We start from the raw sequence: 16,174 nt of genomic DNA, 5'->3' as shown, positions 1-16,174 counted from the left end.
ATTGTAAACGTAATTTCAAGTGAGCTTACATTTTTAGAGTGGCACGTCACTCCAACGTAAATACATTTTTAGAGTGGCATGTCAATCTAAAGTAAATATATTTATAGAGTGGCACGTCAATCTAAAGTAAATACATTTATAGAGTGGCACGTCAATCTAAAGTAAATATATTTATAGAGTAGCACGTCAATCCAAAGTAAATACATTTTTAGAGTGGCACGTCAATCTAAAGTAAATATATTTATAGAGTGGCACGTCAATCCAAAGTAAATAAATTTTTAGAGTTGCACGTCAATCCAACGTAAATACATTTTTAGAGTGGCACGTCAATCTAAAGTAAAGGAGTTGAGTCTTTGCCACAAATTCTGGTTTTTAAATCCCTATATCTTAATAACCCAACGTTGTAGACCTTAGATATTTCAAACTTTGACTTCTGTTATATCAAATAATCAAAATTTGAAATATCTTAGATTTACATAATTTGGTTGTAGATATATAGGTATTAGAAAATTGGGATTTGTTGCTAAGACTCAATTCCTTTCACGAAGGATTGAATTTTATACGTTTTGAATAATGATACTTATTATAAGAAGCTATTGAGAAAAACAAAAATGCTTGAAATTGCTAATATGTAATAGAATAAATTCATCTTTCTAAAATTTTTGCGTAAAATTAGAGCTAGAGGAGCAACAAGCTTACAAAGTTGTACCAGTAATGTCAATTCGATTATACCTTCTCCTCCTGGTTAGTTTGCAGTGGTTGCAAGTAGATACTTTACCTGATCCAAGGTACTAATGCAAGGAAAGTTAGTTCAGAGTTGTACGCATTTTTTGTACTGCAGTGTACTGTCTCTGGGCGGAAAAGTAAACACAAGACGGATGTCACAGCCTGACATGAAATCAATTTTCACAAAAATTATCTATGAAATATTATGGTCATAGGAAACTATTATGTGACTTTTAAAAATTATCAAAATTAAATGCTTTTAACTTCCTCGGATACTAAACGAACACTGGTGCATCTATTCTTGTTTACAATTTCCGCCCAGAGAGAACTGGTTTCAATATGTACGCAGAGTATACGCAACTGCAATTAACTGTCCTTGCATTAGTACCTTGACCTAATCAAAGAGGAATTGGGAGGTGACTAAAAATAACGTCTAGTCCAATTTGAAAAAAAGTAAAAAATGAAAAATATATGAAATCACACGAAGAGAGAATGATTTATTATGAATGAAATATACAGCTAAATATTATGATGAAATTCATTGATGGGAATAAGTCTAATAAATATATTGGTAGGAGTTATAGATCTAATTTGTTTAACATTTACAAGATTTAATACGAAGATTCTAACACTGCACGGAATATGCATTATATCTATCTATTATATATTTTTATTTTCATGTTTATTAACATATTTCTTGAATTTCTTGTTTTTAATGATTTTGTGTTATTTTAAAAACTATTGATTTTTCTTAGTCTAAAATGTGTTTACCTCGCACATTATAACGTTTTAAATCTTAAGATTTGAATAAAAAGATTTCAATATTTTTTTTAAATGTAGCGTATACTTGAAAACATGAAGAAGAAAAAAAAACATTAAATATAGTTCCGATTTATGAAAAAAGTTCTTGATGAAAATGCGTTTTCTAATACTCCAAAATCTCTTTAGCTTCCTCTTCCTCAAAAACACTAAAAAAAGGGTTTAATAATTTCTGAAAGGGATTGTGGGCATACTGTTAAGTGACTTTTCATTTTTGCAGAGTTGGATGTCCTTTAATCTTTATCTGATCAAGAATTAGACTTACGGATTCGGGCTTCAGAGACAATGAAAGGAATTGGTAGAATTAGACACATTTCAAGAATAAAAATTGAAAAAATTAGTCTGTTCCATTTAGATATTTATTTTTAAAGATTATTTATTTAATTACCTGTCTGCTACACAGTTAAAGGATTTACCAACAAACCAGCAGGTTGTATCTTCACAACAATTCAATTTAACCGAGGCTCCTCTCATACCTCCCCTAGATAGAATATTATTCAATTCCGGATTTTTATTATTTTTTCTCCTTATTTGGAAACATGAGTGACATATTCTGTATCTGACGTTTCTTTTGGAAAACTGAGTGATTGTGTGTAAAAATATACGTTCATTTTGATCCAGAATTGATGGCAAATGAAAAAATGCAGTGTTTGTGTCAAACAGATTTCATCAAGATGGGAGTATAGTGTAGTGTTATGTCAATCTAAAGTAAATATATTTATAGAGTGGCATGTCAATATAAAGTATACCTATTAGGAGGTTAAGCTGTAGCCCACATGGATAGGGTTAACCCATAAACCCATTTACCGATTTTCCTCAGACTTTGATTGGGAAACTCGGTAGAACCACAGGAATGGTCTAAGCTCAGTTAATAAATTCTCTCATTGAGGATATAGGGAATTCGTCAGATTGTCAGATTTAATGAATTTAAGGCCGGTCATTCAAAAATCATCGTTTGTTGGTTCTTGTGGTTTAAAAAGCTAGCTGCGTTTAAAAATTATATTTTTCCTGTTTTCAGTAAATATACTTTATATAGAATTCATTAAAAATTATGGAGATTAAAGATAATCCTGTGGAGATTAACATTATTAGTATTCGGATTAAACAGAGAAAAAAGAGTTTCACAGAATCACACTCAGATTCAGAATATTAACTTATAGTTAATTAGACTTAATCAGACTTTATTCCAATTTTCTGTAAGCACTACTAAGACGCTTGATCCTAACATTAATTAAAACTTAATCAAAAATGTTGGCCTCTGTTCACTAACTTAACATAAGGAGAGAGGGATTGGGGAGGGAGGAGAGGGATAGTTTAAATTGTTCACAATTTTACAAAACTCTTTGGATTCACAGATGAGGAAAACAATTGCTTTTTATAAAGATTGGATCGCAGAATCACAGAAAATTCGCAATATTGTAATTAGAAATTCGCAACTTTCAGTTTTGGTCTAATTTTTAGGAACACTTTGTTTTTCAATGGCTCCTCAGTTTTCGACTGAACAGTGTATATAATTATGAACTTCGAATGAATTAAGAAGAAAGAAACTTGAGGATTTAAAGAACTTTTCCTAAAAAATTATAGACCAGAACTGAAAATATAGAATTTTCTTTTTGCCTTTCTGAACTTTTGATTTTGAGAGAAAACTAGTTTCGAGGATTATTTTTTGGCCATTGGAGCATAAAAAAAGCTGGCCAAACGGTAGAACCGAATGGACTAACATTTTTTATAAAACCCATGGGTACCCAAGGGGTAACAATATCATAGGCTCAAAAAATTAGATTTGTTTTTTAATTAAAAAATTTTTTAGTCCCCGGGCAACGCCGGGCACATCAGCTAGTATACAATAGATGTCAAAAGGGCTGAACCATTCGGGCCTTCACAGTCGGGCCTACACTAGATCGGCCCTACATTAGATCGGACCTACACAGTCGGGTCTACATTTTTTGCGATAGCTCACATGATAGGTTCAGTACAGTCAAGTTAAAATTTTGCACAGAAAAATTGTCGACAATAAATATTGATAAAAAGGCGCTAATTCAGAAATTTTTTTTTGAGAGAGCGAAGAAAATAGTGACTTAATTTAGAGCTTTAGATAAAAGTTAAAACTTTTATCAGAAAAGTGGCGAGAAAGAAAAAATGCACAGCAATGAATATTAATTCGCAATTTAGAAAACTTATTAAATTAAAAATGAAGTAAAAACCTTTTCATCTAATAATACAGAACCTTTTTGGGGTTAACATATAAGTATAATAATCATTTATAGAATATGCGTTTAGAAAAGATGTAGATTGGTTCTTTGTGTTCTTCATCACAATAATCAAATTATTATATTGTAAATGGTAGAAAAAGTGCTGAGTACATCATATTTTGTTGATGATGTAACTGAGGAATAAAAACTGGAAATAAATGTTGCGCAATTAAGCTTTTTCTGGAGAAAAAAATTACTATTATATGTAAAATAGCGGAGGCACAACTAAGTTATATATTAGAAATGTATATGTATTGATGTGTTCAAGTTTACTACATTTTTTTCAATGTTTAGAAGAGAAGGAGAAGGTAAGCACAATATTAAGTGGTCCTCAACATATTTACAGAGTGAAATAATTAATTTAAACTGTATCCTTTAAACCTTTAAACCTTTAAACCTTTAAACATTTAAACCTTTAAACATTTAAACATTTGACTGATCATCACAACAGCAGAGAGTTCCGTGTGCTTCCTATTTGATATATATACAGGGTGTCCCACGAAACATGACAGTTGATAAATAGTTTTGAATGTCGTCTTCCATACACTATATTAGATATTAAAGGCTGTTTGAGGTTTATTTCGTTTAAAAAATCTTTTGCTCTAGTATATTTTACTTTGAAATTAATTTTACTATAATATGACTCCTAAATAATATTTTTATTATTGTCTTTCGTATTAAAAACTTATCAAATTATGGAAGAAGACATTCTAAACTATTTATACCAACTGTCATGTTTCGTGGGACACCCTGTATCTAAAATGGTGTTCTTATTGTCTGAAAACGGGAGTTATACGATAGCGTACAGTGTGAACTCTACGCAGTGAACTTAGCGTATATTTATTTTGCTTGTCTGTCTGTCTGTTTGTCTGTTTGTATAAAATAAACGTCAAAACGGTTGAACCAATGGGGCCCAACCCAAATTTTGTGTGGGACCTCACATGACCCTAGGATGGGTTTATGAATGCTCAAAATTACACAAATTTGTGTTCAACAGAATTTGATTTTTGTAAAATTTTGAAAATGCGCAAAAAATCTTATTTAATCCGCGAACTTTTTTATTGTACAAAGAAAAGATGCTCACAGATAGAGCCACAATTAAAAGTTGAATTAGAAGATGGGCGTGGAGCATCCTAGAAGTCTAGAAACAAATATTTCCCGAAAATATTGAATAATCTATGCCCAACACGGGTTTCAAAAAATCAAATGGAACCGTTGATATTTCAAAGTAAGAGTTTGTGGCAAAAACTCAATTCCTTTTGTAAATACCTGTAAAGACAGATTCCTCCTTCAGGAACACAAGCCTCGGGCTGCCGGGGGAACCTTTCCTGGAACAAAATAGAAAATAGAAAATAGAAAATAAATTAAGAATATTGATCATAAAACATTTCTGATATGTATATCTTAATTAGTAAAAAATGTAATATGAAACATATAATTCTTGTAGTTTATTAAATATTTGGTTTCATGATGAACCCTATAGTTAAACAATAAACTTGAGGCATTATGTAAGGTTTAACCTTGTTAATAAAATATTGAAAACGTTTCTACTCTCCATTAATGCCCATCCCCAACATTTCTCTTCCCTTTCATTACTCTTACCCCTTGCTTCTACCATCCATCCCATTCATATCTTTAGCGCACGTGGATTTAACGGTTCTGTCAATATTTCATAAAGCTGTGACTTCCGATCACAATTTGACCCCTTATACATAACTTTATAGCCTTTCTTCTTAAATAATTTTTTGTTTATTGCATATACATTTTGAATGAAAAAGTATAAAATAAACAAATCTGTAAGTTTAAATATTGTTGAAATATAGACGAAAAAACGTTTAATTTCAAATAAAAGAAACAGGATGCTTCTCTCTGTGGTTAGTTCAGGGTGAGAGGCAACTGGTACCTCCCCCTTCTAGCCCCCCCCTCGCCACACACCCCACCATCACCCATCCCACCCTCCCATACGGCATCCCCCTCCTAAATGCATTTGAAAACTATGGGGGATGGGGCAAAGATATTAATCCCCCCCCCCTTCCCTTTATTAAACGTCTTGTAGTTTATTGTGAATAATCCCAATCATCTATGGATTAAGTAAATTAAAATAACATTTCTGAATAAACCAATATGAATTGCACTTCTAAGCCATCTTTTATTTTAACTTTAATTTGTCCCTTTTTTCTATTGAAGCCAAAAATCTGTTTCGCTAGAAAAAAATATTAGATAAAATTGAAAAAAGTAATAAACGATAAATTAAATTAATAAATCTATCTAGGACTTAATGGAAAGTTTTGATTGACATCATTTCGACTTGTTAATGCAATCAGCAGTCGGAACTTTTGTTCCTGGATTATCCCTAATCTTGAAACGTTTGTTTTTGATTTTAAATTTGAGAATAAACGCGCTAAAAAAGAATTTTCACCAAGAGATATCGAAAAGGAATTAAATTAATCCAAAGGTCTGCATAAAGTATAGATCAATACATGTCCTAGATATTTACAACACAAAATATCTGATTTCCGTTTAGCAATGCAGCTTTTACCAAAATGCACATTTTCCGAACTTTCCCCTCAAATGATTACTCTCAATTGGCCTGTAACCAAAGGTTAACTTAGAAAATTTCTGTAGTGAGGCGTATACAGGGATGGGTGCTGAAGAAGTAAAAACTTTGAGCCATGGAGATTCAGTCTTTAACGACGCTGACTTACCCCCTCCTGTTATTTCAAAGTCGGTAAAGCCCACTTGGACAAATTCCTTTGTGTACGTCCCGGACAGTCTATGAATGTTTAAAATGCAAAATCCCCTTAGAATATTGTCACTTGGGAAATAGTTCTAAGAAAAGTATTCAACATAAATTGTGGATTTTAGTTAGATCAAATATTTCTATATTTACCCGTTTGAAGACACTACCCATTGTACCAAAGAACCCTTTAGCACTTTTGCCTCCAAACTCAGACTAAACAGAAATTTTTTATTTTTATTTTTATTGAAAATTTGATTTGTTTTTTTTCCTATTCGTACGTAGAGGCCTGTTGACAACACTGCTTTGGCTTACCACACAAAAATATCCCAATTAGATATTTTGATATCAGGATTTAACGGTTTTGTATTTAAAACAATTCCTGAAATCAGAACTTTTTTGTTGTGAATCTTGGAGTCAAAGTGCCAACATTGGATATTGAGATCAAAAGTTCAAAATTGCAGAAGGATACTCCAGCACAAAAGTTCCGCTGTCGGAACAATTTACACAGAATGTAGATTTTGTAGGTTTCTAATTGATTAACAAACCTTTTATAGTTTTATAATGATACATAAAACCTAGATCTCATGCAATTCATTAAATTGTTCATATGGTTAATCATCATAATCTGAAAATTGCATGCTAATATATAATACTTTATATATTATCCATATTTACAGTTTTAAAGAAAGAAAAAAAAACAATTACATATACATCTCTGTCTGGTGTAATCCCATGGGATATTTATATTGCCTACGTGTCAGTGTTTATGTTTAATATAAACCCCATCTAATAATTCGGAATCTCTTTTTGCGTGACTGCAGTAACAGAGATATAATTAAATATTTTTATTAAATTCTAAGAAAACTGTTTTCTCGCATTTTAGTCGCAATTTTTTTCATCCTTGAAAGTTTTCGTTTCTGCACTTCAAACTAAACAGAAGAAAAGTCAAATGTATGCGACTTTGTGACCTCGTAGCTCTTTTAGCTTTTTGATTGAAAACATTTCGATCTTTCTGCATTTTATAGTACAACGTTTGACGTGATTGAATTTGATATCCATTCCCCAACGAGCGTGGGAAAATATTCCACGGATTGAATAATTGTGAGTCAATCTAGTCAATTACTGATAAAACACTACTGATTATGAGATGACGTTCATTGATTGAATAATTGTGAGTCAATCTAGTCAATTACTGATAAAACACTACTGATTATAAGATGACGTTCATTGATTGAATAATAGTGAGTCAATCTAGTCAATTACTGATAAAACACTACTGACTATAAGATGACGTTCATTGATTGAATAATTGTGATTCAATCTAGTCAATTACTGATAAAACACTACTGACTATAAGATGACGTTCATTGATTGAATAATTGTGAGTCAATCTAGTCAATTACTGATAAAACACTACTGACTATAAGATGACGTTCATTGATTGTGTGTAATTTTCTGACTTGTCTTCAGGATCATTTGTAGCTTTTTATTTAACTTTTCTAAAGTGCATTTTAGAAACATTTTACAAGAAAATACGTCAATTTTGCTGCATTTGTAAATCTATGTGTTTACGAACATTTATAGAATAATTACCGTGTGTACTGAAGAAAAAAATTATACAATGTTACAACAGGACAGACAATTTATTTACTGAGGGTAGTCGTTAAAAAACTAAATTCTAATGTTTTGTCAGATTTTTGGTTTTGTTTTCCTGTAAAGTAATAAAAATGACGTGGTAGGCCATGGTGCAAACAAAAAAGTTAATTTTTTTTGTCCATTTTAGGTTTTTAAACAAAAAAATCTTATTTACAGAACAAGAACAGAGCCTTTCGTCCAATATTCTTCATTTCATTCGTTCAATATTCTTCATTTCATAATATAATCAATACGTCTGTATCACATGATCAGAACTCCAACCAATGGCAGTGCAGTATTATTGTCATGTGTCTCCGTCTGTAATTATAACTCTTGCAAGTCTCGATCAACTCTTAAAATTCTCAGGTTTCAGTCTAAACCCCTTTCATTTTTCTTTTATAGTCTCTTTAAAGGTGTTCTAAAGAATCATTATACAAAATTGTTTATCAGCCCAAAGATGTGAACGAAAACGATTTTTAAAAACAATTTACCTATCGTTTTGAAAACCGGGTTGGTTGATAGAGTAAACTTATCGAGCATACAATTTTGAAATAGATCATACATCTCAGATCTTTGTAAAAATCAACAAATAAATCATTTCCAATTCAGCCCCCCCCCCCGGAAAAAAAAACCCTGAGCTTTGAAAAATCTCTTCTCTCTCCTTTTTTAATCTAGCTTTGCTCTGTATTCGCACTGTTCTATTGAACAAATAATAATCATAATAAAACCTTCATTTTTACAGTTTATATAAATTATACTTTTCATTATGTTTACTTACCATTTTCTGGCGACCAATACCCTCCATAGTTGGTCCATAGCTGGGATAGATGGGCCTGTAGGTTAGATATCTCGGGGCCCACTTGGAAGGGTCCCCATCCCGCCATCCCTTATCCATTATGCAATCAGTATATGAAGGGCTAACCTTCAGAAGGCTAATTGGGGGCTGGGTAACCAGTTCACATTTTCTAAATCTACATTATTTCTATACCCTAAAATCTACAGTTTGGAGAGGCCCCTTGATTATATGAATATTATTTTTAACATCATTACGAAATTTTTTCGAAATTTTTGAAATCATGGCTTTCAAAATTCTTACAGCTGTTTCAGATAAGTAAATTTTTTAAACAATAGTTACAGCACATTTAATACCGTATACATTTTGTTATAATCTTTTATACATTTGTTTATTTTTAATTTTGATTTCATGAGATGCACAACAAAATAGAAAGCATGGTGCAAACGTAATTATTAACATTAAAAAAAAATTTTAAGGAGTTTTCACTGGACCATATTAACGATATGAAAGCACTTTAACCATATGATTGTTTAACATTAACGTTAGCGTTAATATTTAACATTTTTTCTTTGAGAATTAAACATTTTTGAATCTAGAAAAACATGGATAATTTCCACCATATATATTGATCAGATAAAGGTTTAAAAGGCATTTTTGTGAATTTGAAAATGTTTTTTTTAAAGGAAATTTCAACATCAGTTCCTTAGTGTTGCCGCAGATCTTGATTATATCCGTGATGGTGTTTCACGATTTATTTTTGAAGATTAAAACTGTTTAAAAAGAAAAAAACAAGTTTCAAGAGTAGATAACTAAATTAGAATTAATAGAGAATCTAAGTATTTATTCATTAATTTTAAAACTTAAATCTCTGCAGACAAAATTGATACTCCAATCCTTGTGAGTTATTGTTTAGGCGTTGTTTTATTTTGGAATTAAATGTAGGATCTTTATCCACTATTGTAGGTTTCAAAGAACAAACCACCCGATATGTGATAACCAAAAAACAATGGAAAAGGAATACGACAGTATATCAATACTAAGTGTATTTGATGGTATTACCAAGCAAATAGGTTTACTAAACACTTATTTAATCACTAGTTTAGTTAAATGGGTCTGTTTACACTACACAATTGCTGTTTCTCGTGCTTATTAGACTTTTAAAATGTATAAGTTAATTCTAAAATACGTCTTCCTATTTAGGAGTTTTCTGGTTTTCACTGTAACAGTTTGTTATTTAATTTTACTGATTTGTTCCTTGGCTGAAGCTAGAGTACAGAGTAATATAACTGAGAGACAGGGTATACGCATTATCTAAACAATAATCAAAATATAATCAAAATATAATCAAAAAATGTATTAAATATTGATGATACATGTAATAAGATTTCTTTAGTAGTTAATCAACGAGGGTTCATATTATTACATACGGAGTCAAAGGAATTGAGTCTTTGTCACAAACTCTGATTTTCTAATCACTATATCTTTGGAACCAAATGTTGCATACCTTAGATATTTCAAACTATGAATTCTGTTAGATCAAATCATCTGAGTTTGAAATATCAAAGGTTTACAACATCGAGTTCTAAAGATATTGTGGTTTAAATATTTGATTTTGTTCCAAAGACTCAATTCCTTTTGTTAAGCAAAACAGAGCCTTAACTTTGAAGGGTGCAACGAAACCCCCACTTCTTCAATATATCATGGAAGAAAAAAAAATGAATGCTAAACGATCCTTTCTGATCTGAATGATTTTTTTGGAATAGCTGTCTTCACGTTGAAACGTAGAAACTTGGCGTTTGATTACGTTTGCCACAAATTTTAAATTTTCTTGGTTTAAAAGTTTTAAATTGAGTGGGTTTACTTTTACGGCAAAAATTTAGTTTCCAAACAAGAAAGGGTAATCAAAAATGTGTATATAAATGTGTAGACATCTCTGTTTGTTTGTTTGGATGTCCGAGCAAGACTCCATGAATTCCTGGATCAATTTAGATTCGGGAACTCGGTAAAACTAAAGAATTTTCTCAAATCTTGGTTTAAAAATTCTAAATTTAGTGGGTTGACTTTCAAATAGAAAAACTCCAGGCCTAGCTGGATTCCCAAGCTAGTATGTTTAACAAGCTCATTTAGGAGTGTTCTCCTAGATCCTAAAAGTTCTTTTCTCATAAAGACATTTAATGAAAGCATAAAATACTTATATGAAAAATCTTCTGAAAATGAGTTTTTGTCACAAACAGTGATTTTCTAATCTTAGTATATCTTTGCAACCCAATCTCGTAGAACATATATTTTTAACTGTTAGAGTTTTGTTATAGATCAAATAATCTAGTTTTAAACCCATCAGGATGCAAAAATATAGGGATAAGAAATTTGAGTTTGTGGAAAAGTATCTAGTTTTTGTGTCAACAGGGGGATCTCTTTTAGGACAAAAGAATTCAAAAGTCTGGTTAAAAATAGTTAGAAATTGCTCTAGACAGTGTAGATATTTTTATTAAAATCTTTAAATGAATTAAGTTGAATATGAAAAGTTTGACAAAGCTTTAAAATATATTACAAATCAAATATCTAACGAAATCTAAGACATTTAATGAAATCAAAGAAATTTTAATTTTAAATTTAATTTTAGGAATATAAGAAATAAATACAAGAAATATACATTATACTTGCATAAATAAATATGAAAATTAAGAATTTTTTTTTATTCCTTTGTGAAATCCAAGAAATTTTTTGAATCCGGGAAATTTAAAAAAGTCTTAAATATCCAAGAAATCTTAGAAATCTTGGAAATCTGTGAAAGTTAGGCAGTCTGAGAAGTCTATGTAATCTATGAAATGAAATCTATGAAATCTTTGAAATCTATGAATTTTAGGAAATATTATAGTGTTTGGGAAATAATTTCTTAAACAATTAAAGACGACATTTTTCTCTTAACAGTACCCGCTCTACCATTGATATTCAATTCTGAACTTTGCCAAATTTTATTACAAGCTTCTTCTAAAGAAAATATAAAATTGAATTTGAAAATTTGAAAACAAATCGGAGAAAGAAAATTAGTTTCTGTTTTGGTTCAAGTTTCTAAAAATATTTTGTTCGCAAAAAAATGCATGATTTACAGATTTTTCCATTTTATAATTTTTTTTTAAATATGACGTCTAATAAATCTTGCATAAAAACGTAAATAATGTTTTATTCATATTATTTCTACGTATAGCATTTTTTCACTTTAAATTCTCCATTGTCTGTGAAATTGAGAACATGGTTCGATTTATTTTAGAGTTTTGTCATTAATCTTGAAAGTAGTACACGACTGCAGTATATGTAAAGTCTAGAGGGGGGGGGGGGTGTATTTTAAATCTTTGATCCCCCTTTTAGTTTTTACATACAGCGCTTTTTTATCGAAATCATCGCGCTGGAGTTTCCGTACATTTATGAAAAAATGATTTGGATTTTTAACAACCTTTTTTATGTTCTTATAGTGTTGTGTGGTCTTAGATTTTTATTTTTGAAAACCCCTAGAAAGTACCTTCAGACATGTCACATTTTCTCATATCAAATTTTTTTTTTAATCTTACATTTTATATTTTTACGACGTATTTTTTGCTATTTTTTTTTTACTTTCAGAAGCACCTTAACTTAGAGTTTTGAAATTTAAAAAGAGAGCTGGCCTTGAACAATTGTTATATGAAATTGCATATTTTGATTCAAAACAAACCTTTTTCAGAGATTGGGGGGAGGTTGCACAGGATTGCCCCCCCCCCCGACTTTGCTTATATCTTTGCTTATCTCTCCCCCCTCAATTTTCTCACACATGAAAACCTCATCAAGAAACATATCAATTCCTTGATTAAAAAAGAAAAAGTTAATTATTCATATTTTATGCACAAATACAAAAATTTTCAATTCTACTCTTGGGTCTTTTGCGTAACATTAGTAGTTTCTTTAGAGGACAAAGTCGTACAGCTATTCTTGGTAAATTGTTAACTTTGGGTAGCTTCAGTGGCCCCTGTTGTGCATGTTTAAAGCCTGCCTAATCTAGCTAGATCAAAACTTTAATTTGATTTTTTGTTTGTTATTCCAATATCCGCGCAACTTTACGGTTCGGTATTTTATATTAAATTATATTCCATTTGTACAATGTTCAATGCAAGGTTCTAATGCAAGGAAAGTTAATTGCGGTCGTGTATACTCTGCGTACATATTGAAACCAGTTCTCTTTGGGTGGAATTTGTAAACAAGAATAGATACATCAGAGTTCGTTTATTATCCGAGGAGGTTAATAGCATTTAATTGTGATAATTTTGAAAATTCACATAATAGTTTTTCTCTGACCAGAATATTTCATAGAGCATTTTTGTGAAAATTGATTCCATGTCAGGCTGTGACATCCATCTTGTGTTTACTTTTCCGCCCAAAGACAGTTAAATGCAGTACAAAAAGTGAGTACAACTCTGAAATAACTTTCCTTGCATTATAACCTTGGTTCAATGTACACTTTTCATTGCAATCATTTTCTTCATTCCAAATCCATTCAACATGAATATACACAGGGAAGGAACTTTATGATATTCATGCAATCAGAAATTGCAAATTTGACTGGGAATGCTATACTTTTACATGAGCATGACTCAAATAATGACAAACCTTTTCTCTATTTAGATCCGCCATTTAAAAGTTTTCATTTTAGATTAAAATTGTTATGTACAGGGTTACCCAGAAAAGACTGGACTGTAAAGACAACTGGAAACTCTTAAATTACGACAAACCTACGGATTCATTAAGTTTTCAGCCTGGAATGATTATACTCTTTAATATGGATTATTTAATGATTTGCCAAAGAAATAAACAAGTTAGCTGCTAGTTGCAAGAAATCTAAAATTGTATGGAAGAGGCAATATAAATTCTGTACAGTCGTCTCTAGAGTCTCATTCTGTTTGGGTAACCCTGTATTTCAATTTTAAGCAGTAAGAGAAAGTTGTGTAAGGATGAGACTCCAGAATTCTAAAAAGACTTTAATCTTTAAAGACGTAAAAGCTAACGAAATTCCATATACAGACTCAAAATATAAATCGATATTTGGTTTTTGAAAATGTAATTTAAGCATTAATGTTTTATTTAGTGCCAGTGCCACTTCAACGCGTCTTAAAATCATCAGATATGTTTCGGAATATTTTTATAAATATTTGATATTTTTTTTTCTAAATACTTCAGCAATAACTTATTGTAGATATACATTACATATACCACACAAAGAACATTGTTGATTGGTTTGATTTAATCTTACAAACGTCAAAACGGCTGAGCTAATCGAGCCAAAACATTTAGTGGAAGTCACGTGGTACCGAATTTTGAAAAGTCCTAAAAAAATGAAAAATTCTGCGTTTTGTTTTAACTTATACAAGAAAAAAGCTGGAAGGTAAAATTACTTCAAAAAAAAACACTCTGGAAACCATTGGGTTTGTAATTATTATCAAATCTTATCAGCTAAGAAACATAATTTTGAGCTAGTTTGGGAGTTTTGAGGTAAAAGTATTAAAAGAGGGTTAACTGTTGATAAACTTTAAACAGAAAATCAATGGAAACTTTTTATGACGCCCCCCAAATAATCATTCCAATAGTTAACTTTCATATCCTGAGGTAAAATTTTACCTCTTATAACAACAAGGATTGAGCTGTTTTAAATACTAATTTTTTAACAATAAAATTTTCAAGTCGGGTCAATACAGTACAGTGGTCTTATTGGTAAGTGCTCAGTTAACATCAAATTATTTACGTGATGTTATGGATATTATATTAACTGATTTAATTAAAGCGTCTAATATTCTTAAATTGTAAATAATAGGCGAGTTTGAGTACGAAACCACATACAGTATTGTACATAATATTACCTGTACTGCTGTACTTTACATAATATTACCTGTACTGCTGTATTGTACATAATATTACCTGTACTGCTGTATTGTACATAACATTACCTGTACTGCTGTATTGTACATAATATTACCTGTACTGCTGTATTGTACATAATATAACCTGTACTGCTGTATTGTACATAATATTACCTGTACTGCTGTATTGTACATAATATTACCTGTACTGCTGTATTGCTGGTTCTATGGCCTGTAAATTGAATCTGAGAATATGAGTTGGTTTCAGGTTTATATCTCTTCTTACTCCGGGTCCGAGGTTTAACAGGGAAACCACGGCTCATGAGTTATACCAAGAGAAATCGACTCTTCTCCGACATTCATTCTCCAGATACGTCATTCATATCAGCGCGCATTCACCATAACACGTTAATTGGAAATACCAATATTTCATCGTAAAAAAGAAAATTTTCAAAATCCTAAATCAAAACCTAAAATCTGACGGCTACTTTATCTTATATCCAAGATATATTATATGCAGGGTGTTCCTCCCCCAAAAAGCAGTCTACGATAGTTTTACATTTTCTAAATATAAATAATATTTCCGATCGATGAATGGACCCAAATTAGAAGTTTGGCTTGGTTGAAAATTGATATTGAGTCTAAAAGTGAAAGAAAACCCGTCTTTTTATTTGCTTTCACATTTATTTATTGAAATGTAAGAATAACATACACCAAATATATTAAAATATATAACAATTTGACATAAATAAATTTGCTTCCCCTTATATACATTATTATACATTTCGCAGCGATTGTTCTTATACCTAGTTTCCATCGAATTCAATAATTTTATTCCTTAAGTTTGGGGGTATATAACCCTAGGTTTTTAGATTTTTTTCTCAATTAAAACCCTTATGAAATCACATAACAGTGACACAAACAAAGTCCATCGATCAGAAATATTTTTCAAATTTCGAAAATGTCCAAAAAAATGTAAAAAAATCTAATTATCATAACTCTAGTATCTAAATAATCTTTTTTTGAGATACCATTAATCATTATGTAATTCAAGGGCGGCTATAGGATTTAAGATTGGGGGCGGGGCGTCTTACCCCTAAAAAAATTACACTTAACCCTACAAAAATTACAATTTGTTTATATTACAGGGTAGGCAAATGTCTTCTTTTACATTTATTTTTGAATATTTCGTTTAAAAATGTTATTACAAAACTGTAAAAATAATCACACAATAGCGGATTCTGGTTTTTTGATATCTCCATTTTTATCTTTCTTGCTTTGCATCATTGACGTCAAATGTTGGCTAATTTTGAAAAAAGAAAAT

At 30.7% G+C, this 16,174-nt stretch overlaps 1 protein-coding gene across 1 annotated transcript; it reads right to left on the bottom strand.

The window, feature by feature from the left end:
• Window positions 1-1,411: 1,411 nt before the first annotated feature.
• Window positions 1,412-15,173, bottom strand: LOC111709200 (uncharacterized). Its single transcript, XM_023482812.1, has 7 exons — window positions 15,054-15,173; window positions 10,223-10,279; window positions 8,951-9,058; window positions 6,688-6,750; window positions 5,067-5,125; window positions 1,934-2,026; window positions 1,412-1,694 (listed from the first exon to the last, which is right to left on the bottom strand). Exons 1-7 carry the CDS (start codon window positions 15,171-15,173, stop codon window positions 1,652-1,654), a joined length of 543 nt encoding a protein of 180 aa, XP_023338580.1. The 3' UTR covers window positions 1,412-1,651.
• Window positions 15,174-16,174: the final 1,001 nt, after the last annotated feature.

Source organism: Eurytemora carolleeae, unplaced genomic scaffold (genome assembly GCF_000591075.1).
Source record: "Eurytemora carolleeae unplaced genomic scaffold, Eaff_2.0 scaffold921, whole genome shotgun sequence".
In the NCBI taxonomy this organism is placed as follows: Eukaryota; Metazoa; Arthropoda; class Copepoda; order Calanoida; family Temoridae; genus Eurytemora; species Eurytemora carolleeae.
Note: the sequence above shows the minus strand (reverse complement) of the source record. Positions and strands in the feature narration are given on the sequence as shown.

What these genes read in the sequence shown, in the direction of transcription:
- LOC111709200 (XM_023482812.1), bottom strand. Translation starts at nt 15,173, where the DNA reads ATGAGCCGTGGTTTCCCTGTTAAACCTCGGACCCGGAGTAAGAAGAGA. An exon ending in GTATTGGTCGCCAGAAAATG is followed by an intron (nt 6,751 to 8,950) that starts GTAAGTAAACAT and finishes ATTTCTGTTTAG; the next exon opens with TCTGAGTTTGGAGGCAAAAG. An exon ending in TGGGTAGTGTCTTCAAACGG is followed by an intron (nt 5,126 to 6,687) that starts GTAAATATAGAA and finishes ATTTTGTTCCAG; the next exon opens with GAAAGGTTCCCCCGGCAGCC.